Genomic DNA, 26,686 nt, shown 5'->3' on the forward strand with positions numbered 1-26,686 from the left:
ATGCTGAACATCAGAAAGATCCAGGACAGTTAATAGGAAACTCTCCTTCATGCAGTGTGCGAATGTTCAGGGTGGCAGGAGCGGATATATTGTTTATTAATATCCTTCCTAACTTGGGCTAGCAAGTTCCTTTATGTAGCAGAGTTACATTTCCCTTTTCATGCACAGCAGAAAGCTGGTTGCAGGCTCGTGTGAGTCTCTCATTATTATACAGTTCAGTCTGTCTCAGATTGAATTGTACGTTCCTGGTAAGTTCCCTTGAATCCCTCTTAAAAAGAACAAAGACGCCACAATCTTATTCAAAGTCAATAAAAGAAGTTTACTTACATCAGTTCACAGTTGGATCCCTGAAGGCAGGCTTAGTTACAAATACGTACATGTGGATCTACCCCATATGGGGGAATAATTCCAGTGACTGCAAACTAGCAGTCACTGCACTCCACATGATGAAGGGAAGATGGAAGAGAGGAAAGAGAGAGAGGTGTGCTGCGTGACTCGTCCTTTTGTTACCTGGACAGGTTAGGTCACACCCACCTTCCAGTCACACGCAAGAGGAAGGATGCTCCAGCCAGGAGGAACAAGAACAGGAAGCTTCAACTGGCTGGACCAAACATTCCCTTGCATGTTTTTTGTAGCATTACAAGGAATGTTGTACTTGACTGCTCCCAGTGGATTACATCCCACATGCAGCGCATAGGAACTTGCTCCCCCAGGAGAAAAAAGATGGCCACCAATTTAGATGGCCTTGAAAGAGGATTAGACAAATTCAGGGAGGAGGGAGCTACAAGAGATGGCTGGGGAGACCCAGTCGGATGGGGAGGTACAAATAATAAAATTATTATTAGTAGTAGTAGTAGTAGTATTACTGCTACTACTATGCTCTGCCCCCACAGCTGGAGCTGGTACTGCTTTCACCCTGTGAGCTTCATGACTGACTGGGTGGAGATTCGAACCCTGATCTCCCAGGTCCTAGTACGACACTCTAACAATGACACCACTCTGTCTTCCTATAGTCCTACTAGGGGGCAGCTTCATAAATTGAGCACATGAATAAATACGGGGAAAGCAAAACGTCACTTGGAGAAGGATGTGGAATATTTCCCCGGCGTTTGCGTTTCTGGATTGTTTCATTAGTTATTTTAATGTGTTGTAAACTGCTTTTAGATTTTTTCCTTTAAAATATGGTATAGAAATGAAATGAATAATAGTAGTAGTAGTAGTAATAAATACAATCACAAAAAAATGGTGCCTAGACATTTCATTGTGGCGGCCGCAACTTTGGTTTAAGGTGCCCTTTGGAGATTACTGTCGCTTATATATCTGAGTTTCTAACACGGTTATAACACTGCCCAACTCAACTTTGTATATGAGGACACACTTTGACCTGCTTATGATGACGACAACAACAACAACAACAAAACAAGAAACATACATACAACCATAAATCCATAAGTTCTTACACACGGATTTCTGTCACCATATTCTTTCTGTCACCATATTCTTTATTTCCAGTTCCTCTTCTTCTCTGACAGACTTCCGTCTTCCTCAAAGCAGGTCTGTTATGTCTATTTGTTAAACTGCTTCTTTTATCATTTAATCATTTCTTCTGTTTTCTGCATACTTGACTTAACAATCTGTATTACGGTTTGCGAAAATTAATCAAAGCAAGTCCAGGTTTTGACTGGGCGGGCACTGTTGTTCTTTATTTTAAGTAGGCTAATCTCTATAATAAAATTTCCATTGGAACTTTTGGTTAGGCTGCCTCCTAATTTTCTCCGTCACTTTTGCCAATTCAAGATACTCAAATAATTTATTCCACCATTCATTTTTTAATTTATTCCGCCATTCATTTTTTGTTCTTTTGAACCTTTTTTGTTCTTTTGAACCTTTTGGACCTCCTTCCCTCCCTCCATGAGTTCCATATTTATAGTTAAAATTTCTGTATCTTTTACCATCTGTTGTATATCCATAATTTACCATAGTTATTTCATATTACAAGTGTCATTACGTGACCTCTGGCCCATCCAGCTTGGTATTGTCTCCACTGACTGGCAACAGCTTTCCAGGGTTTCAGCGAATATCCAAGCAACGCCATGACCATGTGGATACACAATAAACAATCTTTATAGAATTACTTCAAACCATAACAAATGCAAAATGAAATCTTTAGTCTCAAAGTCTCTAAAAGTCTTTACCGTATTTTTCGCTCCATAAGGTGCACCGGACCATAGGGCGCACCTCGTTTTTAGAGGAGGAAACAAGGAAAAAAATTTTTCTGGTTTTCCTCCTCTAAAAGCCCTGTTTTTTTGAGGATCAGCTAAAAGTTTTGCAGATTTTTGCAAAGAGAAAAACCCTGTTTTTTTTTAGGATCGGCTAAAAGTTTTGCAGCTTTTTTGCAAAGGGGGAAAAGCAAAGAGGAAAAGCCCCATTTTTATGGGGTTCAACTCACATTTCTGCAGCTTCTAAAGGAAAGGGAGCCTTTTCTACAGTTTCCAGACAGATAATCTAATCAGCCAGTCACATGTCGCTGGGGAAACAAACAACCTCCCTCTGCAGCACATGCAACAATGGAGGCCTGGGCAAGGGGGCGGGGCTGAAAGGGAGCCGGGGACTCTTATCTCTCTCCCGATCTCTTGCTGATCAGCTGCTGAGCGGGGTCCTTTCAACATCCCCTTTTCTCTTTGTGAAATAAAAAGCATGATCCTCTTTTGGCCCCTGGGCAATTCAGCTCCAGGGACCACCATTCGCTCCATAAGATGCACAGATATTTTCCCCTTACTTTTTAGGAGGAAAAAAGGTGCATCTTATGGAGTGAAAAATATGGTAAATGAAGAGAGGCACCAAACTTATATGACAAAAGACAAGCTGTGAAGCTTTGGGTACTCAGCAAATATGATGTCCAACACCGAACAGAGATTCCGGATATTGACTGCTGTTTCGTAGAATTCTTCGTCAGTGTGGTGGGAAGATATAGAATAGCTTCATAAATCCATCTTGTTTTTATTGAATATATATGAATGAAAATATCAAATGCTGTGGAACAGTGACTGCATTATTACATAAAAAATAAAAAAATAATTCCTTCCAGTAGCACCTTAGAGACCAACTAATTTTGTTCTTGGTATGAGCTTTCGTGTGCATGCACACTTCTTCAGATACAGTCGTACGTCGGGTTACATACGCTTCGGGTTGCGTACTTTTCGGGTTACGAACTCCGCTAACCCGGAAGCGCAACCCGAAGCGCGCCAAACCCTACGCCAAACAGGCCAAACCCTACTCCAAAGGATAAATGGACATAAATCTGATATCAGGAATCACAAGACAGAGAAACCAGTAGGAGAACACTTCGATCTCCCAGGACATTCTATACAAGATCTCAAAGTAGCTGTCTTAATACAAAGGAATTTCAGAAATAGACTGGAAAGAGAAGTTGCTGAATTGCAACTCATTACCATACTTAAAACCATGGAGAAACCTGGTCTGAAGAAAGACATTGGATTCTTATCTCATTATACATGACGAAGCTATCTTTAGCCATCTCACCCCTTGCTTTTTTCTGTAAGACCAATTGCAGTCGTTAACAGTCGTCAACAGGTTTTCCACACCTATCAGCCAATCCCCCATTCCCACCACCCTTCTGAGTAATACCCCTCTCCACCCTCTCACTATATATAAGGGTCTGGTGACTTCTGTTTCACAAAACACAAAAAGCTCATACCAAGAACAAATTAGTTGGTCTCTAAGGTGCTACTGGAAGGAATTTTATTTTATTTTTATTTTTTTGACTATGGCAGACCAACACGGCTACCTACCTGTAACTGCATTATTACATGAGCACTGTTCCACAGCATGTGATATTTTCATTCACGCTGACGAGACTGTGAAGAAGAGAAGGTCCCAGAGTTGTATTTCTCCACTCCTTGGATATATATATTTTTTTAATTGTATAAGTTTGGTACCTCTCTTCATTTAAAGACTTTTGGAGACTTTGAGACTAAAGATTTCATTTTCCGTTTCTTATGGTTTGAAGTAATTCTATAAAGACTGTTCATTGCGTATGCACGTGGTCATGGCGTTGCTCGGATATTTGCTGGCGTACTTTGTGCAACACAGGGGTTTGTTTGGTTACTACTTGTTGTTGTTCCAGGGTTTCAGGACAGGGAATGGTCCCCAGCTCTAATTGGAGGTGCTGGAGGATGCTCGACCAATAAGGCCCTTCCTCGAGACATTTTCAACTGAGAATGATAGCTCCGTGCCCGGCGAATGAGCACTATGTTTCCAAGGCTACCATATTGCGCTTTCCGTGGATGTTTATTTCCCTTCCAGCTATCGATCCCGTCCCAGACAGCGTCTCAGGCTAGAACCCTCCGCCCGAGCCGCTCCCTGCCCCAGCTATCTCGTAGAGCGGGGCCTGTCACGAACCTGTTGCCCTTCTTGGCCTCGTCTGGGCCGGGTTGATAAGAGCAGGAGGCAGAGTTCCGCCATCCGCTTGGCCCAAGCCAGAAATTTATTTTTATCTAGCCCAGCGCCTTGGGAGCAGAGCAAGCAGCACATCCTCAAACAGCTTGTCCCTTAGAGGTCTCTGTGTGATAGGCAGGAAGAGCTGCATGTGGGTTTTGAGAATGGTTTTAACCCAGGGGTAGGGTAGGCAACCTAAGGCCCATGGGCTGGATCCGGCCCAATTGCCTTCTCAATCCAGCCTGTGGATGGTCTGGGAATCAGCATGTTTTTACAGGAGTAGAATGTGTGCTTTTATTAAGAATGCATCTCTGGGTTATTTGGGGGGCATAGGAATTCGTTCATTATTAAAAAATTTACCAAAATATAGTCCGGCCCAACACATGGTCTGAGGGACGGTGGACTGAACCACAGCTGGAAAAGGTTGCTGGCCCCTGTTTTAACCTCCCCCTGGCTGCAAAGACATTTTTTATCTTCAGCTCAAAGGCCAAAGCACCGTCAGTTAACCCTGCCCTGGTGACCCATCAAGGAAGGAATGAAACTTGGACCTAGAGATGCACAAATATCTCAATTTCGGCTTCTTGTTTTCCCGACCTTAGATCCAGGCCTTAACATTTCCATGTCGGTTTGTGATTTATTTGCCTTTTAAGGTCCTCCTGTGAAAAGCCACCACCGTTTTAGTGCGAAATTCTCCTAAGAATTTCTCCTAAGGCGGTTCCCTCACCGCGAGAAGCAAAGCTACATGGAATCAGGCACAGGGCCTTCTCAGTAGTGGCACCCGCCCTGTGGAACGCCCTCCCATCAGGGGTCAGAGAAACTACCTGTCATTTAGAAAATACCTGAAGGCAGCCCTGTTTAGGGAAGTTTTTAATTTGTGACTTTGTATTGTATTTTGGTATTTGTTGGAGGCCGCCCAGAGTGGCTGGGGAGACCCGGCCAGATGGGCGGGGTATAAATAAATTATTACTAAGGCGCCCATTTCTGCCTGCAATTTTCGCTAGCCTACACATTTCTGCAGCGCAGTATCCCCTCGAACGATGCATTTTTACGTATGCAATTTGTGCTGAGCAAACTAGGCATCTTCAGACAACTTGGAGGAGGTTTGTTTGCAACAGCAGGGAAGTTCCGCTTCTGGGCTGTCGCAGTTTTGACCGGACTTTGATTTCGGTGAGATTCTTTGCTTCCCTTGCTTACGGCGAGCAATTTTAAAAAATAAATGGGGGAAAAAATCCAGGGAGTGGAGAAATGCAGCTCTGGGACCTTCTCTTCTTCACAGTCTCCCTCATACCTCAGCTGACCTTGAGAGAGTCCACGGAGAAGCCTTTGATTCCTTCAACCCCTTGCTCCCACTTAATCAGAACAGGCTGCAGAGGGGAAACAGGAATTTCCCGAAGCCTTGCTTGCAGTCCCCACACTCAGGAGCGTCAGTGGTGCCTCAGACAGATCTGCCTCGCATCCCACCACCTCTATATGGCTCCATGCACTGACGTTGGCGCAAGCAGGCTCAGGACTGGCTGGGCAGGGTGTGTCCCACTCCTGCTCCTTCCGAAGTTATTCTTTTGCATTTCCCTTTCCTGCTATTAATAGACTCTGAGCCAGCCTTAAGCGCCGTGTCACCAAAGGTGGCTGGACGGAGAAGGAAGTTGCCCAGATAGGAAATGGCCCCGGGACAAGAATTAGGAACGCGATGCAAGGGGGGGACCCCTAAATGGCTCAGGTGGAGGTGGAGGGGGGACGGAAGGGATGAGACGAGTCTTTTTCCTTTCCTTTCCTTTCCTTTCCTTTCCTTTCCTTTCCTTTCCTTTCCTTTCTTTTCTTTTCTTTTGTTTTTAAGCCTTTGGTGTTCTGCTCCTTAAATAGAAATATTTATAATACAGATATTTGGAATGAGTTTATACAGAATGTAATACTGTAAGGTCTCCTTATGGTGGTTGCTCACGAGTAACGAGGCAGAAACTCCGGCATGTCTTTTATCAGATTTATTGTGCAAACTATTTACAATGCAGAGCAAACGAGTTCATGACCATCTCAGTCACTCGCAGAATTCGGGAGTGGCCCCTTCCGGCTACGTCCCCAACATAAGAATTTCGGGACCCCGAGTCTCCTCCTCCCCTCCTTGCGTTTCACCCCTCTGCGCAACTGGGGCACCGGAAATGTCGTACCTCCCTCCTGGTCAGCCAGACGAGATGAGGCGCTTGGGTTCTCCGCAGCGTCTCCAGCCCCTTTCCCCACCAGGCTGCCCATTTCCCTCTCCTCCCCACTAGAGGAGTTGCTGCTTCCCCCGTTGGAAGAGGTACTGCTGTCCAGGTGGCATCAGGTCTCCCACTGCCCGATGGCAGTTCCCTGACAAATACATTATGAATAACCAGAGTTGTATCAGGAGTATAACATTATTTTTTCTTTAAAGGACAGATTTATAGATTTCACCTACTGTATCATTTTTGCCCCTTTCTTTTTCACAATTTCTTTTTATTTTATCACTTATTTCTTTATGAATGAAATTGTTCTAATAAAATATAGAAAGAAAGAAAGAAACAGTGAAAGCTTGCCTCTAGGTATAACTGCCATATCCTGACTCGCAGCCAACAGTTCAGGTTCTCAATCTGACTCTTAACTAGAGGAAATCTGTGTCTCTCGTAGGCCTGGATCAATTCAAAGTACAAGCACAAAGCTTGGGAGACTGAAGGCCAGGGGCCAAATTTGGCCCTCCCAGTCCATCTGGCTGGCCCCTCCACTAACCCTCCCTTGCACCGCAAATGTTTTTTGCCTGACTGGAATGTGCCCTTGGACTCTGTTCATGCGCCGTGCTTGGCTGGATGGAGGATAAAGAGTGTGTATGCGTATGCAGATGCTAGCCTTTTGTACAAATGCAACATTTGCATCCATTGCTCCACCCACTTTCCCCCTCTGGCTCTGCCCACCCCTGGCATGTGCAGCCCTTGGGTGCTTGTCCATGTGGCCCTCAGGCAGGAAAAAAAGGTTCCCACTGCTGAGATTCCTGCATTGCAGGGGGTTGGACTAGATGACCCTCGTAGCCCCATTCCAACTCTACAATTCTACGATCCTCCTTGCACTGACCGTGCATTGGCTCATAGCTTGTTTCGACCTCTAGCTCACATGTTGAATAGATGAACCAATCAGAGCTTGGGAGCAACGGTTATCCCAGGGTAGCTGGAAACATATAAGCCAGTTGTTTATACCAGTTGCTGATAATCGCACGCCAAGAGAGATCTGTTGTGTTCATGTCCTGCTCGCAGGGATGCCTGGTTGGCCGCTGTGGAACCAGGATCTAGATGGGCATTGGCCTGATCCTGCAACGATCTTCTGCAGGAATCTCGACTGAAGCATCCATGGCAGAGGCCCACCCAGCCTCTGCTTAATAAACAATGTTAGCGATGATGATGGTGGTGGTGGTGGTGGGGATTGGGGGGCAAGTTAACTGTTTCCAAAACATGCCTAATTCTCTGGGTCTTTTTAGGAACTACCGTAGCTGGAACCACGGCTGGCACGTCGGTGAGGCCCACAACCAGTGCTAAGCCCACCACGTTAACCACCAGAAGTGCCACTTCTCCACTGACGACCCTGAAGACCACCGCCTCTGCTACCGCAGCCAAAAGCAGTGTCCCGGCAACTGCGCCCCAAACAGGAAGCCCCCCACCGAGTACGTCCACGGGGACCACTAATAAACCAGCAGACACAACTACGAGTGGAGCCAAGGGGCCTCCTGCCACCGCAGCTACATCCGTGGCTGCAAGCACCACCAAACCACCCTCTGCAACCGTAACAGCATCAACCAAAGCTACATCTGCGGGCCCCCGAGAAACAACGACGTCCGTGACAGGCGTTGGGTCAAAAGCAGCGGCCTCGACGCCACACGCTAGCATTGTGGCGACAAGCGCCCCGACTCTGAAGCCAGAAAGTTCAGCTGCTGTCACTCCAGGTACTGTACTCAGATCCTTGGCCCATCTAGTCTAGTGCTGTACGCACTGTCTGGCAGCCGTGGTTGTTGTTCTTATTCATTAGTTAAATGTATATACCACCCTTTGTCAAAAGAGGGCCTTCTCTGTAGTGGCGCCAGCCCTGTGGAACGCCCTCACGTCAGGCTGAGAGTTCAACAGGTGCAGCGGAAGAGACCCAGTGGGAATGGTGGCTGTGAGCCCAGACTGCAAGATGCTTTATTCAGAAAAAAAAATCCCTGCCTCGTTCTCGGGTGGAAAAGAAAATGGACCATGGAGGTCGTGGGTTTGCATATATTAGGAGGGGGTGATGGTTTTCCTCACCCCAGCTTTTTTTCCCTTTTTAAACAGGGAAGAGCCCAGGCGCTGCCGGCACAACGCCAGGTTCAGGAGCCGTCACCACGGTTGCCTCTACAACGGAGAAGTCTACAAGCAGGGTCGTCGTCCCCCCTGCTGCGGTGCCCACAGAAAAGCCAAAGAAAGCCGAGTCAACAACGAGAACGGTGACAACAAAAGAACTTGGGGGGACGGCGGGCAGCACAGCCACGCATACGCCAGGAGCGGCTCCAGCACCCCCCGGCTCGAGCCCTGGGACTTCAGTCACAAAGAAGACCCCCTCAGCCTCTCCGCAGCCGCCCGTCGCATTTCCTGATACTTCTTTCGTAGCCCAGTCCAAGGTACCCAGGGCTCAGCCCAAGGCAATGTATCCTCTTAACTTTCAGCTTACTTCTGAGGGAGTTTCTCCTCTGTGTGCTTTGGTTGAAGGTCTCCCTGCTATGTACAAGGCCGGAAGTAAGACAGGTGAAACCTTTCCGTTCCTTTCCCCCCTTCAAATTATACACCATTTTTGTTCAGCTTGCTCAGTAAAGTGCTATCAGGGCTTTTCTCTCTGGGCTCCAGCTGCGTTACTTCCCTGCAGAGCCAAACAAGGGTGAGGCCAGAGGTTTGCATTTGTGTGCAGCCTTTGTTTTTGTTAGAGATGCTGTGTTTTTTTCCATTCCATGGGAATTCGCTCAGCGTTTTTGTTGTCTGTTTTTCCTAGATTGTTTGTGAAAAAGCGGCGCCACCAGAAGACCAGGCAATCATTTTGACCTTGAACCAATCCACGCCGTGTGTAAGTACCTCCCAGGGAGTGTCTCTTATTGGTGGTCTCATATGATTAGAATTTTATGGAGCTCCTGTCCTGGGGGGGGGGGGGGAAGCACTATTTATCCTGGGGGTGGGGGGACGAGCAGCACCTCCCTATTCCCTTTTGGGTCCGTCGTTTTTCTGCAGACCCTCAAGTTTAAACAATACTCAGTGTTCCGTTTCTTGACATTATTAGACTGTCATAACTCCCTGGTTGGTCTCGTGGTTTGCTCACTGCTGCCGCCACCTGGCCACGATTCCCTTCTTTGCCATCTCCACTACCCTGGAAAAAACAATTTTGGGGGGAGGGGGGGAGATACAATTTATTAATTTTATGATAATGAATTTTTTTTAAAAAAAACCCGCAAAGAACATCACAATCAAAATCATACATATTTTTTTTTACTTATTTATACACGTCCACAGAACCTTATTGGGACGTGAGTGGTGCTGTGGGTTAGACCACAGAGTCTAGGGCTTGCTGATCAGAAGGTTGGCAGTTCGAATCCCCGCAACAGGGTGAGCTTCCGTTGCTCGGTCCCAGCTCCTGCCCACCAAGCAGTTTGAAAGCACATCGAAGTGCAAGTAGATAAATAGGTACCGCTCCAGCGGGAAGGTAAACGGCGTTTTCATGCGCTGCTCTGGTTCAACAGAAGCGGTTTAGTCATGCTGGCCACATGACCTGGAAGCTGTACACTGGCTCCCTCGGCCAGTAAAGCGAGATGAGGGCTGCAACCCCAGAGTCTGTCCACGTCTGGACCTAATGGTCCAGGGTCCCTTTACCCTTTACCTTTACAGAATCTTATACTCTTAACTATCCAGTTTTAAAAACTTACACATATTATTACAAGTGACCTTTAAAAGTTCAACTAATGCAGAAATCACTACACAAAGCTTACTGATTATGCCTGAACATTTCTCCCTTTTTTAAAAGAAAACGGGTGGGGGGAGGAATTGTCTGGTTTGTCCACTATATAGTTCATTAGTTTGTTTTGCCAATCTCCTTCATCTTCCTTGGCGGTGGCGTCTTCCTTCTATAGGGATGGGCTGTTCTTGGCCTGGCATCAGATGCAGGATCCAAGCCTTTTTGCATGGTAAATCCATGAAGTCCTGTACCTTCTAGAATCATAGCTTCTATTATTTATTTATTTATTTTGGCACGAGTCATTTTCAACGTTTTCTTCAAATCTTTACGTATCACTTCCCAGGCTTTCTTAATAATTTTACATTGCCACCGGGTATGGTAGCCTCTCAAACCCTTCGTGCTACATTTCCATCACCGCCAAAGCTTCCCAAATCAATTCACGCAGGCTATCATTTTTATCTTGGGCCAATTTATAGGCCTCATCATAGCAGGGTATAAATAATTTTATTATTATTATTATTATTATTATTATTATTATTATTATTATTTCCACAAACTCACCCCCCAGTGCCCCTTACCTTACCCCATCAAAAGCATCGTTCAGAATACCGGCTTGCTTGATCTACCAAGGAAGATAATAACACAATGGAATTTGAAACGGTAGCAATGAATTGCACGTGTATCCAAAATCTAAGCAGAACTATTTATAGTTTATTTAATTCCGCAAAATTGATGAACGTGATGCAGCGATAAAAGGATTTTCAGCGTCATTTGCGTCGCCAGTGACTCCCCCCTTCCTGGCTTCCCCGAGGCATTGGGGGAGGTACAAGATGCTTGGCTAGATGGTCCTTTGGCCCAGACCCTGCAGGTCTTTCCTTATGTTCACCCATGGCAAAGTAAAAAAAAGTAAAATCTTTTATTATTACGGTCAAGGACCAGAAAGCAATTTATAAAACCACATATTAGTGTAAGTTGTGTTATGCCACAAACAAAAACAGGAATGCGGGCCAATTCATAAAACCGACGCCCACTCCCAAGCCAAATTTCAGCCTTTTAGTGTTTAAAATTTAAATTCATTGGTCTCTGCTAACTATTATCGTTCCATCGGGGTTCACCCATGCAATATGCAACCGAGGATGCCAACGCCGCAAGTGCTGCAAGAATGCATGCATGTTAAGCTGTTGCCTAAATGAGTGTAGTGGCGGGGGCAGCCAGTCTTGCCCTGGGAAACGGTGCCACCACCCAAAAGGCTCTGCTCTCTGTAGTTGCCCTCTGCACCATTCAGGCGGGGGGGGGGGACTGCCAGCAAACCCTCCTGAGTAGATTGTGACACCCAGGCTAGTTGGTCCCAAGCTGTTCATGCTAGTACCAGCACTTTGAATTAGCAAGATTCCACCTCCTCACTGCTCTAGATAGCAAACGGATCGCGGCCTTCTGCAGATTCCAGACACTCTTCAAGGATTTCCCCACATGCCACACAATTGCAGCAATCCAACTGGGAGCTTATCGGGGTGTGGACTACAGCGGCCAGGTGTGTTAAAATAATAATAATTATTATTATTTATTCCCCAGCCACTCTGGGCGGCTTCCAACAGAATATTGAAATACAATAGTCTATTAAACGTTAAAAGCTTCCCTAAACAGGGCTGCCTTCAGATGTCTCCTAAAAGTCTGGTAGTTGTTTTTCTCTTTGACATCTGGTGGGAGTGAGTTCCACAGGGCGGGTGCCACCACCGAGAAGGCCCTCTGCCTGGTTCCCTGTAACTTGGCTTCTCGCAGCGAGGGAACAGATTCACATTTGAACTTGAAACGGGCGTCTTGAAGGCCACCAGAACAAGCTCTGAATTGTCGGCATCCACTAAAAAAAACACACCACCCAGCTGGGATTTTTAAGACTTAATGTTTGCAAACTGCTTGATGCAATGCCCAGCAGGTTAAGTCGTACAGTTCAGCTAAAAATAGACAGTGGGTTAGAGGACCTGGCCAGAGTTACAGTCATGGGGGGTTCCAATACCCTCCCTCCTGCCCCTGTCCCTTGTGAGTTGAGTTGCAAGCGTGTGAATCGAGCCGGCGAGTGTCTTTCAGCTCATTATGGCAGCTGTGATATCATCTTTTCTGGCAGCCAAGTCAGGAAGTCTGCAGGCCTGGTTTTCGCAGGGACATAATCATTGTCGGAAATAATCGGTAACGGCAAGCGCCAATTACGTTTTGGAAACAGATCCTTGTGAAATCCTCCAGAACTCTCTAACCCCACAGTTATTGGGGTGTTCGGGGGGGGGGGGGTATTCCCACAACCACAATAGCAATTTCCTTCCCTGGCCTTCCTTCGCTGCCCTGCAGGGCAAGATCCAGCTGTGAAGTAATGGGTGTCTTCCGTCAGGCCTCTCTTAGGAGGAGAATCTCCATCTCAGAATGAGGAGAATGAATAGAATAACCCTCCTTGGTCCCAGGTGGTTCTCAACAGATAACAAGACCCTCTGATGCTTGGAGTAGACAAACATGTCAATTTCTCTCAGTTTCTGGGTTTCTCCAGTCTTAATTTTAGTTTTCCACATATAGGTGTCAGTTTTGCAGTGTGTTTTGTCTTTTTTTTAAAAAAAAAATGCCTCAGTGTGCATTTCCCCTCCCATAAACATTTGTCTGTGCACGTTGGCCTGCAATATGCATTTTTGTTATTTTCACCAATCTATGCACACTTCCTCTTGAAACGGGGTTGGACATGCGCATTGCAAAATTTTGGTACAGTGTTTTGTCTTGAAGGGTCGTTGCATTTCAGCCCCTGTGTCGTTCCAGGAAGGGCAAATTGGGTTGGCGGCAAAATGCCAACAGAGCCAGTTCCTGCCCCCCTTCCCCAAGTCCTAACTGAGGCGTTCCACCCCACGCTGAAAGCAGCTGCAGATCGGGGAGAAGCAATTCCGGTGGATGGGTCAGCGAAGAAAGCCAAACCGGGCTTTGGGTCTTTCCCAACACATTCCTTGAGTGCTCAGACGACCCACTTGCCTCATTCCAAGTTCCTCTTCACGAGGGTCACAAACACACCTTCCATTTGGGGTAGTTTTCAACACTTGTTGCCAATGTGTTTGCATCGTTCCTAGTCCTAGTAAATGCATAGAGTTGCTATTGGTATATAAAGTCCTTAATGGCTTGGACGCCAGGGGCGTAGCAAGGGGGGGCGGGGGCCGCCCCGGGTTCCATAATGGAGGGGGTGACAAATGATCAAGGAACAATTTTTTAATTATTTTTTTTTTAAATGCCTGCTCCGAAGGTCTTATCTTACTATACTAGGGATTATATAGCTATATATGAAATTTCATGCATATCGGTTAATATCTTGACCCTCCTCCACCAAAATAGCTGTTCACTTGGCGGTTTTCCTATGTCATGAAGGCTGAAATTTCAGTTCAGAGAACACTTACTGTTCCCAACCCTAACCCTGTGGAAAGCCATGTAATTAGCCATCTAATTAGACTTTAATTTGATTTTGAGATGTTTTTAGGAGGTAGTTTAATTATTGTTTGATTTTATACCAATGTTATGTATCTGATGTTAGCCACCCTGAGCCCGACTTCAGCTGGGGAGGGCGGGATATAAATAAAAGTTTATTATTATTATTACATGTTATTATTCCTTTGTAAGAAAATATGAAATAACGTAAAACCATTTTTGTGGGGGGATCAATGGGGGGGTTGACAAGGAATTTTCCACACCGGGTACCACCTGACCTTCCTATGCCTCCGGGGGGGGGCAAATTTTTTTTTTGCCCCCAGGTTACCAATTTACCTTGCTACGCCCCTGTTGGGTGCAGTTTACTTGAGGGATCGCCTTGCCCTATATATGCCCAACCAACAGCTCCAATTTGAGGTACTGGCACATAATCCCTGTTATGTGTTTGTAAGGACTCGATCTTTTCGTGTGGCATCACTTAACACTTTGGAACTCCCTGCCTGTTGACACCAAGCAGTTGCCTTCACTCAACTTTTTCCTTCAGGAAATGGCAGAGTTACAATGGTTTCAATCGTTTGCCTAGTAACGCCCAAAATTGGGTGTGGAGTTGACATTTGCAAGGGAGCCTTTTTCTGGAAGTTTCGTTATTCTCCTCCAAACTCTGCCCTGATAGGTAAAGAAGATGTTGTGTTATAGGAGAGAATCAGTGTTGGGGGGGTGAAGCATCCCTCTTTCTTTTTACCAGCTGTTTCTTATCACCAAATGCCCCTTATTCCAATTTGCCATTGTACCTCAAGTGCATCTTTAGCTGAGCTAAAGGCTGCTTAGTTCCAGCCTTAAACTTGTGGGAAACTCAATGGCACCTCGGGTTAGAAAACACCTCACTTCGGGTTACAGACTCCGCTAACCCAGAAAAAGTACCTCGGGTTAAGAACTTTACCTCAGGATGAGAACAACATGGTGGCAGCGGGAGGCCCCATTAGCTAAAGTGGTACCTCAAGTTAAGAACAGTTTCAGGTTAAGAGCGGACCTCCAGAACGAATTAAGTTCTTAACCAGAGGTACCACTGTATTCTCTCTTTCTTGCTGGGGGAGAGTTGTCTCATGAGCTTTTAATGTACCAACCCATTCCAAAAACCGAGGAACCAAATTCCTACTATAACTCCAACATGCTCAGGTTTTGATGTCCGACCCGTTTGGGGTCATTGTGGGGTTTTTCTTCCTTCCACCCCACCCCAAGCTTTATCTCTCTCTCTCTGTGTGTGTGATTCAGCATGTGTTTGGTGCTCGGTCTGTTGATTCAAGTGACATTACCTCATTCTGGGGAGGGATGTTAGTTTTAGATTCCTGCTAGTGTGGGAATTTGATTAGCTCAGATTGTCCAGGCCTGTTAAGTCTCGCCAAGGAATGTGCAATGCTTCAAAGGCCATAGAGGGGTGCAAAGTGGGTTTGGGGGGGGGGAGGAAGGGGTGGGGGGGAGGGTATCCCGTGAGTGAACCGGACTGGCCTCATCCAGTCGGCGCAATCCCAAAGGAAGCTTCAGCAGCATTTATGTGGCTACAGCAACAAGGATTCTAGAGAGCCAGTGTGATGTAGTGGTTAAGAGTGGTAGACTCGTAATCTGGGGAACCGGGTTCGCTTCCCTTCTCCTCCACATACAGCTGCTGGGTGACCTTGGGCTAGTCACACTTCTCTGAAGTCTCTCAGCCCCACTTACCTCACAGAGTGTTTGTTGTGGGGGAGGAAGGGAAAGGAGAATGTTAGCCGCTTTGAGACTCCTTCGGGTATTGAAAAGTGGGATATCAAATCCAAACTCCTCCTCCTCCTCCTCCTCCTCTTCCTCTTCTTCTTCTTCTTCTTCTGCCTCTTCTTCTTCTTCTTCTTCATAGAATTGGAAGAGACCACAAGGGCCATCCAGTCCAACCCCCTGCCAAGCAGGAAACACCATCAAAGCATTCCTGACAGATGGCTGTCAAGCCTCCGCTTAAAGACCTCCAAAGAAGGAGACTCCACCACACTCCTTGGCAGCAAATTCCACTGTCGAACAGCTCTTACTGTCAGGAAGTTCTTCCTAATGTTTAGGTGGAATCTTCTTTCTTGTAGTTTGAATCCATTGCCCCGTGTCCGCTTCTCTGGAGCAGCAGAAAACAACCTTTCTCCCTCCTCTATATGACATCCTTTGATATATTTGAACATGGCTATCATATCACCCCTTAACCTTCTCTTCTCCAGGCTAAATACCCAGCTCCCTAAGCCGTTCCTCATAAGGCATAGAAATGGAAGGGGCAGAAAGCATCTTCAAAGGGACAACAGTTGATGAAAATCTTGGAATATGCAGGGGTGGAGATTTTTTTAAAAAACTTTTTTATTAAATTTCCACTTCAAACAAAAAAAAAATCCAGCAAATTTCAACGTTCTTTTACACAAATCCTTTCCCTTCGCTCTGCCGAGCTATGAGTTCCCTCCATCCCGCCAACAGGCTTTATTTTCCAATCTACATCTCAGTTTCATCTTATTTATCAAGTCCACGTCGTAGAGTTTATTTCAGTCCTGCTGGTGTCTTCAAACTTCTACCGTTATTATTTATATAGTCAATAAGTTTACTCCAGTCTCTTTGAAATTTTGATTCATCCTGGTTTCGGATCCTGCAGGTCAGTTTTCCTCAAACCCCCTCCCATCTCAGCCCGTCCTCTTCCAACCCATTCTCCTTATCCTCACATTTTGTCCCTGAGCAGCTTTGTTTAAAATCCTAAATTTGCCACAATGCGTCAGTGGAAAGGGAAAGGGATACGATCTAGATTTTTTATTTTATTTTTTTGAGCGAGGGGAGGCAATGTTCAGGCGCAGCTCTGTTCTCCTGGAGACCTTGGCCCCTCCCACCCCTCCCCTTTAACAATCCATCTTAACAATACCGTCCCACGCCTAGGGACCATTCCTTCCTGTCTGGCAGGCCGCGACGTCCTGTCCCCGTCCCTTAGCACCTCCAAAGAGTCTTTCTCCAAATATTTAGACAAAGCAGTGAACGATCCAGGACATAGATTTCCCCCTTCGGCCTTACGCACCCACCCAGGAAAAGAAGGGGAGAAAGAGCTTTGCTCTGCTTTCAGCTGCCTCAACTGGGGAACCCCCGTCTCTCCTGGGGAGGAAGGACAGAGACATTTCACCCACAGGTGAAGAAGAAGAAGAAGAAGTGTATAATAAGCGGTATTTTTGTTGTTCAGTCATTCAGTCGTGTCCGACTCTTCATGACCCCATGGACCAGAGCCGACCAGGCACGCCTATCTCTCACTGCCTCCCGCAGTTTGGCCAAACTCATGCCAGTCGCTTCGAGAACACTGTCCAACCATCTCATCCTCTGTCGTCCCCTTCTCCTTGTGCCCTCCATCTTTCCCAACATCAGGGTCTTTTCCAGGGAGTCTTCTCTTCTCATGAGGTGGCCAAAGTACTGGAGCCTCAGCTTCAGGATCTGCCCTTCCAGTGGGCACTCAGGGCTGATTTCTTTAAGGATCAATAAGTTTGGTCTTTTTGCAGTCCATGGGACTCTCAAGAGCCTCCTCCAGCACCATAAGCGGTATAAATCCTGCTAAATAAAAGAAATTGTGCAAACAGAAAAAAGGGCCACAGTGAGAACAGGATGCCAGGTGAGCCATTATCCTGATCAAGCAATCTCTTCTCGTGTTCTTATTAACTTGAGCTGATGACACAACCTTGATGGCAGAAGGTGAGGAGGAATTAAAGAACCTTTTAAAGAGGGTGAAAGAGGAGAGTGCAAAATATGGTCTGAAGCTCAACATAAAAAAAAAACTAAGATCATGCCCACTGGTCCCATCACCTCCTGGCAAATAGAAGGGGAAGAAATGGAGGCAGTGAGAGATTTTACTTTCTTGATCACTGCAGATGGTGACAGCAGTCACGGAATTAAAAGACGCCTGCTTCTTGGGAGGAAAGCAATGACAAACATAGACAGCATCTTAAAAAGGTTATTGATGCAAGCTACCACTGCAGCCCGTGTTTTATTGGCCCAAAAATGGAAAACGAGCGAGGTCCCAAGTAAAGAAGAATGGCAACCTAAGTTGACAGAATATGCCCAACTCGCAGACTTAACGTATAGAGTAAGAAAACAAGAAGAACATATGTTTAAAGAATATTGGAAAACATTTCTTGAATATATGGGAAATAATTGTATACAGCTGAAAACGCTGGGAGCATTAATATAAATTCAACAGTGTAAACAAGTTTTGATGGATGCAATAATGGAATACTGAATGGTATAGTTTCTGTAAAATATATTTCTGTAAAACATAATGAAATTTTTCAAATGTTCGCAGAGCTTAATACTCCACCTAATATGGGAACTTTAATTTAGCGCTAGCCCTTGGTTTGATGATGAATGCTTCCAGCTTAAAAGAAAATTGCTCCAAGCCTTTAAAAATAACAGTACTAAATTAGAAACCCCCTATCTAGATGAAAAAAGAAAATATCATCATATATTGGCCGAAAAGAAACAAAAATATGCCACCCAAAAATGGTTACAACAACTCGATTCAATTCAGAGTAAAAGTAATAAAGCGTTCTGGATGCTAGTGTATGGAGGCCAGAAGACCGAAAATCAATTAATCCTTCACGGAATCCAAATGGTCCTAGTATTTCACATTCGTAAAATACGCAGGGATTTATGATATGTAAAATGAACCATGGAAAGAGAAGAAGGGAAGTCATTGATACCTTAAGGATGCTGCTACAGTCAATTGGAGGCTTCTCATTCCATTGATTCCCCGCCCCGGTTTCTGTGTGAACCCCACACTTTTCTCTCATGATTGGCACTGCCCCTGTGTTAGGAAACGATTTCCACAAGGGTGGCAGCCACCAGCAAGTTGCCATGAGCAAAACCCTAACCATAGCGAATTTTGTTCTTTCTTTCTACAGAGCAGTTTGGAGAAGAGCTCCGCAAAAGAGGCTCTCTTGAATGTCCTCTGCAAAGCGGTGAAGCCCACCTTCAACCAGAGCCGGGATGGGTGTTTGGCGAGGCTGGCCTCCAAAGACGACCCCAAGTACTTGGCTGTCCTCGAGGTCGCTGTGTTGAGTAGGTACCGCGTGCGTTGTTGGGTGCCCCTAGGGCAGCCTTCGCCAACCTGGCGCCCTCCAGATGTGCTAGCTGCGGCTGATGGGAGCTGTGGTCCAGAACATCTGGAGAGCACTGGGATGATGATGTTTGCCCGGGAGTAAGAACTAGGAACTTTCATACCTGCCCACCAGTCCACCCCCCCTGCAGTGCAGGAAACCTTTTGCCCAACGTTGGACTCGAACCCACAACCCCAAGATAAAGAGTCTCATGCTCTGACGACTGAGCCGAGTGTGTTAATATTCCACACAGATTTTCTGCATTGCCTTAAAAAGGTAAATAAAGAGTTTCAATTCTCCATGTCGTATGCCAAAAAATGGCTTATCTTCTGAGTTACGCCAATAAAACTCAAAGACGAGAGGAGCCAGGAGTCCATTATTGTTTATTGCAAAGCAATAGGTTGCAGTCGAATCTTTTCGCAAAACTGCAACCCCGCCCAAAGGTCCAGGCAGGGGTGTTTATAACATTTCAAACAAAGGATTTCAATTTAACCAATCATGTGCAGGTGAAACTCGAAAAATTAGAATATCGTGGAAAGGTTCGTTTCTTTCAGTAATTCAGCTTAAAAGGTGAAACTAATATATGAGATAGATTCATGACATGCATGAGAACCCCAAATTAACTATTTCAACTCTGGGGTTTTCATCAGCTGTATGCCATAATCATCACAATTATAACAAACAAAGGCTTGACATATCTCGCTTTGCATGTCATGAGTCTATCTCATATATTAAACTCCAGTAGCCAATGAAAACAATTGCTTACATAAACGGAATTTTCCACGATATTCTAATTTTTCAAGTTTCACCTGTACATCATTAACTCATTCATGTGCAATAAGCATTGCTAACTAAACCTTGATTCTAACAGTGATCTGTTACATTGTGTTAGTGAGCATGTTGGGAACCTGTGTTACATGTAGCCATTTGTACCATGTATCAACTTATAGAATCATAGAGTTGGAAGAGACCACAAGGGCCATCCAGTCCAACCCCCTGCCAAGCAGGAAACACCATCAAAGCATTCCTGACAGATGGCTGTCAAGCCTCTGCTTAAAGACCTCCAAAGAAGGAGACTCCACCACACTCCTTGGCAGCCAATTCCACTGTCGAACAGCTCTTACTGTCAGGAAGTTCTTCCTAATGTTTAGGTGGAATCTTCTTTCTTGTAGTTTGAATCCATTGCTCCTTGTCCGCTTCTCTGGAGCAGCAGAAAACAACCTTTCTCCCTCCTGTATATGACATCCTTTTATATATTTGAACATGGCTATCATATCACCCCTTAACCTTCTCTTCTCCAGGCTAAACATACCCAGCTCCCTAAGCCGTTCCTCATAAGGCATTGTTTCCAGGCCTTTGACCATTTTGGTTGCCCTCTTCTGGACACGTTCCAACTTGTCAGCTTATGAGCTGTATCTTTGTGATTGATGTCCAAATCATCAGTTTCTTAAAGCAACAGGTTACCATAACATGCACACGAAAACTCATACCAAGAACAAACTTAGTTGGTCTCTAAGGTGCTACTGGAAGGGAATTTTTATTTTGTTTTGACTATGGCAGACCAACACGGCTACCTACCTGTAACCATAACTTCTCTATTAGAAGCATATTCAAGGATTTATAGGGGTCCACATTATCACACTCATTGTGGCCCCTTGGGGCCACTGCTACATTCCAACCCTTTTGTTTCCTTCCGTTAGCAAACTCTGCGGATAAGGAGCTGTTTGAGTCTTTGGCGGCGAAGATGGAAGAGCTGGAAAAGGTAAGGAGGATGTTCAAGGAAGCCCCATTCCTTCGGTGTGTCGCCTCTTCAGTCAGGCATCTTCAGATCTTTTGCTTCCAGTGTTGCTTGGCAACCGGCCGTCACCAACTGGGGTTCAAGGACAGCCCTTCAAGGTGTGTTAGGATGAAGAATGCTTTGCTGAGTGATTCTCCAAGGGCACAGAAGCAAAACAGCTGCCCGTATCTCTTGCCCCTCACAATATTAGTTGTGAGGTGGTGCCCTTGGGGGGGGGGGGGCTGATTTAAGCCTTCTTAAATCAGCAGCGGAGGCCAAGAGAGACAGTGTGGCCTAGTGGTTAGAGTGCCGGACTAGGAAAGCGGTCAATGGAGAACGCTTTTCTATTTTATTTTTAAGGAATCTAAAGTTGGTTTGCAAAATTGCCGGGCAGTTAGCTTAACGCATGTTCTGGGGAAATGAGTGGAAATCATGATTAAAGACAGAATTAGCAGGAACCGGTTTGGGTGAAGTAGACACGGCGGAGATTTTGCAAGTGCACGTCAGCCATGCCTCACTCGCCTTTCAGAGTGCAAAGGAAGTAGATGAATAGAGGGTGATCCAGTTGATGTTGTGTCCAGTTGACATTGAGGCAGTGTGGTATAGTGGTTAGAGTGTGAGACCTGGAAGACCCGGGTTCAATTCCCCACTCGCCCAGAAAGCTCACTGGGTGACCTTGGGCCGGTCACTGCCTCTCAGCCTAACCTACCTCACAGGGTCGTTGTGAGGATAAAATGGGGAGGGGGAGGAGGTCCTTGGAGGAAAAGGTGGGAATATGGAATAAATAAATAAAGCGAATAAGAGTTGAGCCAAGATGTCGGACACCCCTCAAGGGATAAGGAGGGAGGTTGAGGCCTCTTCGGAAACAGAGAGAAGAGCGAAGGGCATTTTAACTTGGTGCTAAATTTTCAGCCTAGCTTGTATTTAGAAATTGGGGGAGTTTAGGGGGGGAACCCCCTCCAAAGATGGGGCACATGAACTTGCCTGAATTTTGAGGGGACTGAATAGCAGAATTAGATGGGGGTCTAAGGGGTTGGGCAGATGAGTGGTACTCGGCTAAGTTTTACTCACTGTGGTCTAAACCACTGAGCCTCTTGGGCTTGACAATCAGAAGGTTGGCAGTTCGAATCCCCGCAACAGGGTGAGCTCCCGTTGCTCGGTCCCTGCTCCTGCCAACCTAGCAGTTCGAAAGCACAAACTACAAGTAGATAAACAGGTACTGCTCCGGCAGGAAGCTAAACGGCGTTTCCGTGCACTGCTCTGGTTCGCCAGAAGCGGCTTAGTCATGCTGGCCACATGACCCGGAAGCTGTACACCGGCTCCCTCGGCCAGTAAAGCGAGATGAGCGCAGCAGACTCCCTCCATCAAGTATGGTATGGCACAGCCTCTAAGCTGGATAAGAAGAGGCTCCAACGAGCAGTAAGAATTGCAGAGAGGGTAATTGGTGTTAGTTTGCCTCCAATAGAGACACTTTATGCTGCTCGAGCCAGGAAGAGAGCAGAGAGAATTGTCGCAGAGCCTTTGCATCCTGGTCATTACCTGTTTCATTTACTTCCATCCGGGCGTCGTTACAGGACTCTATACACAAAAAGGTCTAGGCACAGGAATAGTTTTTTCCTTGTGCCATCAAACTGTTGAATTTGTAGTTGTGTGCGGAAGGGAGGTCAGTTGGTGGTGGTGGGGCGCGTTCCTTTCCTGTGCTGTTGTATCTTGAGGGGGATAGTGTTTGTATGAGGTACGTTTTTCTTTACATTGCAATGTAGTCGAAGCAAAATTCCAAGTATGATTGATACTTGGCCAATAAAATTATTCCTTCCTTATTCCTTATTCAAGTCTACATTTCCTGGGCCGGGATGCCCTGGGAACAAGGCACATTCTGTCCCTTCCTGCTAGTCCAGGAAATGCAGCTGGCAGGGCGGAGAGCCTTGATAGGGTCATTGTGTGAGCAACCACAATGGAGATTTAAAATAAAAATAAAAATGTGGCGAACACAGTTCCCTCCCCTCGGTCATCTCGTCTTGTAAGTCAGATGATCAGCCTGTTGTTTTTTTATTTAATAATAATAATAAAAAATTTTTTAAAGGGACAGGCCCCCACTGTCTCCTGAAAGTAGTAAAATTATACTCCCTCTGGGGAGTAACGCTCCGGAAAATTGTATTTATTCATTGCATTTATATGCTAACTTTCTCTCCAAGGAGCTCCAGGTGGTTCTCCCCCTCAGTGTCCAATTTCGGGTGGTGGTGACTGCACATAGGGTGCCAATCCAAGGGGGCGCAAAATCATAATCATCATCATCATATCATCTCTCCAATACTTCAAAAATTAGAGTAAATGAGTTACAATTAAGTAAGAAAAACGGCAGCAACCATAACAGGACAGGACAGATTCAGCAAACGAGGAGGGTCCCACAAAACAAAGATAACTGATGTGCGTTTGCTGCGCTCTTCCAGAGCAATACGCAGAAGATGCTAAATGTCGGGATTTCCACAATTTAGGTTTTGCCACAGAGAAAATCCTCTCCCAGGCCATTATCCCCCACACTTCCAAGGACAGGAACTACGCCCAGAGCCCCTCTGCCCACCTTAGGGAGGTCACTAGCCATGCAGATGGCATTTCAGATATTGGGGGCTTAAGTCAGGGGTAGGCAACCTAAGGCCCGGGGGCCGGATGCGGCCCAATCGTCTTCTAAATCCGGCCCGCGGACTGACAGGGAATCGGCGTATTTCTACATGAGTAGAATGTGTCCTTTTATTTAAAATGCATCTCTGGGTTATTTGTGGGGCATAGGAATTCGTTCATGATTTTTGTTTTTCAAAATATAGTCCGGCCCCCCGCATGGTCTGAGAGACGGTGGACCGGCCCACGGCTGGAGAAGGTTGCTGACCCCTGGCTTAAGTTTTTTAGGGATTTAATCACCTTGAATTGGGCCGTGGTACAAACTGGCCACCCACATGGGATGTTTCAAAACAGGGCTTTTGCTGTTTTGGAACCCTGGCCAGTAATTTGGCGGCTGCGTTTTGCGCCCGTTGACATTTTCGGGTAAGTCTTCAAGGGCAGACCCACGTAGCCTGCATTGCAGTAGCCCAGCCAATGCCCCTCTCTCCGTGGCGACTCCTCTGCTCCCAGCCATTCACCCTCCCCCTCTTCGTTTGACAGATTGGAGTGAAGAACATCACCCACGGCGGCAGGAGCATGGACCCCGACATGGAAGACCGCTTTAGCATGCCCCTGATCATCACCATTGTCTGCATGGCTGCCTCTCTGCTACTTGGTGCCGCCATCTACGGCTGCTGCCACCAGCGCCTCTCCCGAAGGAAGGACCAGGTAAACAGGCTTTTTTTGCGTTTCGCGCCATTGAAATGGGCCTCGCAGGAGTTGTAAGGCCAACCTTCACACTCCCGACCCTTGAGTTATCCGCTCCGAGCCAGGGTCTCCCATATCCCACTTCATTTGCAGGCATCGGCAATGCTCACCCTAACCCTCTGCACTGCACAGTGTCAGTTTTGGGTGTCGGTAGCCTACCTGCCACAATTCGCAATGCGTCAGTGAAACAAAACAGCTCAGGCCTCGTGAGCACAGCAGCTCTTCCCAGTAGGTCTTGCCCCAATGGCCAGAGGCGAGGACTGACGGTCTCTGCCTTTCCAGAGTCGTCTCCTCACCTGGGTCTTTCCCAAGCAATCTGAGACTCCTCACTTTGTCTCTGCTCTGCCCTCTTCATACCTCTCTTGTCCTGGGAGACCAGGGAGGAGGAGAGCTGGTTGTAGCAGGAGGGTAGACCCTCCTGGCATCTTCACCAGCCTGACTCATCTCTGCCACTTCAGCTTCTAATTCTGATTCTGGACTTCTCTCTGCCACAGACTCTCCCTGCTCACTAAGCCCTGTTGCCTTGCCAGCTTCTGACACCTCCTCCTCCCAGCCTTCTACCTCTGACCACTCACCGTTCCCACCACCACTCTGAGACTTCTTCCCTTGGGGTTCCCCCAGCTGCTGCCTGCCACTGCTCCACTGCATCCAGCAGGGGTTTGGACTAGCTGACCCCTGGGTCCCTTTCAACTCTATGGTAAACTCTATTGGATGTGGGTGGCACTGTGGTCCAAACCACTGAGCCTCTTGGGCTTGCCGAACAGAAGGTTGGGGGTTCAAATCCACACAACGGGGTGAGCTCCCGTTGCTTTGTCCCAGCTCCTGCCTACCTAGGAGTTCGGAAGCACACCAGTGCAAGTAGATAAATCGGTTCCACTGTGGCGGGAAGGTAAACGGTTTCTCCATGCGCAATGGCTTCCATCACAGTGTTCCATTGCGCCAGAAGCGGTTTAATCATGCTGGCCACATTACCCGGAAAGCTGCCTGTGGACAAACGCTGGCTCCCTCGACCTGAAAGTGAGATGAGCACCACAACCCCATAGTTGCCTTTGACTGGACTTAACCGTCCAGGTGTCCTTTACCTTACCTCAACTCTATGGTTTCAGCTTTTTTCAGTCCCTGTTCATATGTCTCCTACCCAAACCTCCCGGTCCCCGCCTTACAGCAGCGCCTGACCGAGGAACTTCAGACGATGGAGAATGGTTACCATGACAACCCGACCCTGGAGGTGATGGAGACCTCCTCGGAGATGCAGGAGAAGAAGGTCAACCTGAACGGGGAGCTTGGAGACAGCTGGATTGTCCCTATGGACAGCCTAACGAAAGAGGATCTGGAGGACGAAGAGGATACACATTTATAATGGTTTGGGGCTTTTTGTTTTGTTTTCTAAAGGAAAAAGAGAACGAACTTTGTGCTAGGCAAAAATTTCAAAACACGGAAAACTCAAAACTTGCAGCCACAAGTGCCGACATGCAGAAGGAGCCTCGCGGTTATTGGGCAAGAGGATTTGTCAAGGGGCATCTGCCGTGGCCAAATCCTTTGTTTGTTTTTGTTTTTTTTAAAATCCCATTAGCTTTCTAAGCAAATTCTATGTGTTGGTGTGTGTATATGTGTATATATATATATATATTTTTAATGACTGTGCCTCCTATTTAAGTGTTGAGTAGGGCAGACAGGAGAGTTTGGCACTGGGGATTCTCCCGCTCCCTTTGCCCTCCGGATGCCAAGGGACCATGAGAGCAGGGCTGGATGTACTGCTCATTTTAATAGGAGCCAAGGTTCTAGTCCTCATGGCTGCAGAGAACAAGGTGGGAGCGCCTGTTCAGAGGACAGAGTTGCAGCTTAACTTCTGCCGTTTCTGGGCAGCTTGACAAGGCATCGCTCCCTCACTGTTAGCGGCTGCAGGGGGGGGCGCATTATGCAAAAACTCAATCAGATATGCAAAACCCGAGGTGCATTGGGCTCCAGCGTACAGGAGACTCTGAATATTGGCAAGAGGGCACAGCTAAAAAAAAGCTGTATCTCTCTACTTGCCCCGCCCCAGATCATCATATCGCTCCACTTGTTTTCTCCATGTATTAAAAGCATTCTCCCGATCTCCGTAGGTCAGGATCAGGCCATTAACTAGCCCGTTCCAGTACATAGGCATTTTGCAACAAGACAGCTGGCGCCTACAGTGAATATGTGCCAGTCATGCAAGGAGGATTCCGGTTTTTGTTTTTGTTTTTTGCATTCATCCTGTAGAATGCAAATTTGGGCCCGGGGTTTGTGTGTGTAAGAATGAAGCACCGCAAAACCCAAATGGGCCACGACTGGAGCATTAGCCCCAGTGGCACAACTTCAGATTTCAGGAAGTATGTAGGAACATAGGAGCTGCCTTATACTTGACTAGAAGACACTGGGCTCATCTAGCTCAGTAATATTCTACACTGGCCGGCAGTGATTCTCCAGGTTTTCAGACCAGAATAAACGCCCAGTTTTACCTGGAGATGCCAGGGATCGAACCTGGGACATTCCGCATGCAAAGCAGATGTTCCACCGCTAAGCTACGGGCCGTCGCCTTGTACATGGGAGC

At 46.6% G+C, this 26,686-nt stretch overlaps 1 protein-coding gene across 1 annotated transcript in view; it reads left to right on the plus strand.

Moving 5' to 3' along the window:
- Positions 1-26,144, plus strand: part of PODXL (podocalyxin like) — a 68,501-nt gene extending 42,357 nt beyond the window's left edge. Inside the window, exons 2-8 of the mRNA XM_033162733.1 lie at positions 7,937-8,398; positions 8,766-9,091; positions 9,457-9,528; positions 18,777-18,933; positions 20,672-20,733; positions 23,905-24,072; positions 25,277-26,144. Coding sequence (XP_033018624.1) covers positions 7,937-8,398; positions 8,766-9,091; positions 9,457-9,528; positions 18,777-18,933; positions 20,672-20,733; positions 23,905-24,072; positions 25,277-25,471 — 1,442 coding nt within the window. The 3' untranslated portion in view covers positions 25,472-26,144. The remainder of the gene's footprint in view (positions 1-7,936; positions 8,399-8,765; positions 9,092-9,456; positions 9,529-18,776; positions 18,934-20,671; positions 20,734-23,904; positions 24,073-25,276) is intronic.
- Positions 26,145-26,686: the final 542 nt, after the last annotated feature.

This window comes from Lacerta agilis, chromosome 10 (assembly GCF_009819535.1).
Source record: "Lacerta agilis isolate rLacAgi1 chromosome 10, rLacAgi1.pri, whole genome shotgun sequence".
NCBI lineage: Eukaryota > Metazoa > Chordata > Lepidosauria > Squamata > Lacertidae > Lacerta > Lacerta agilis.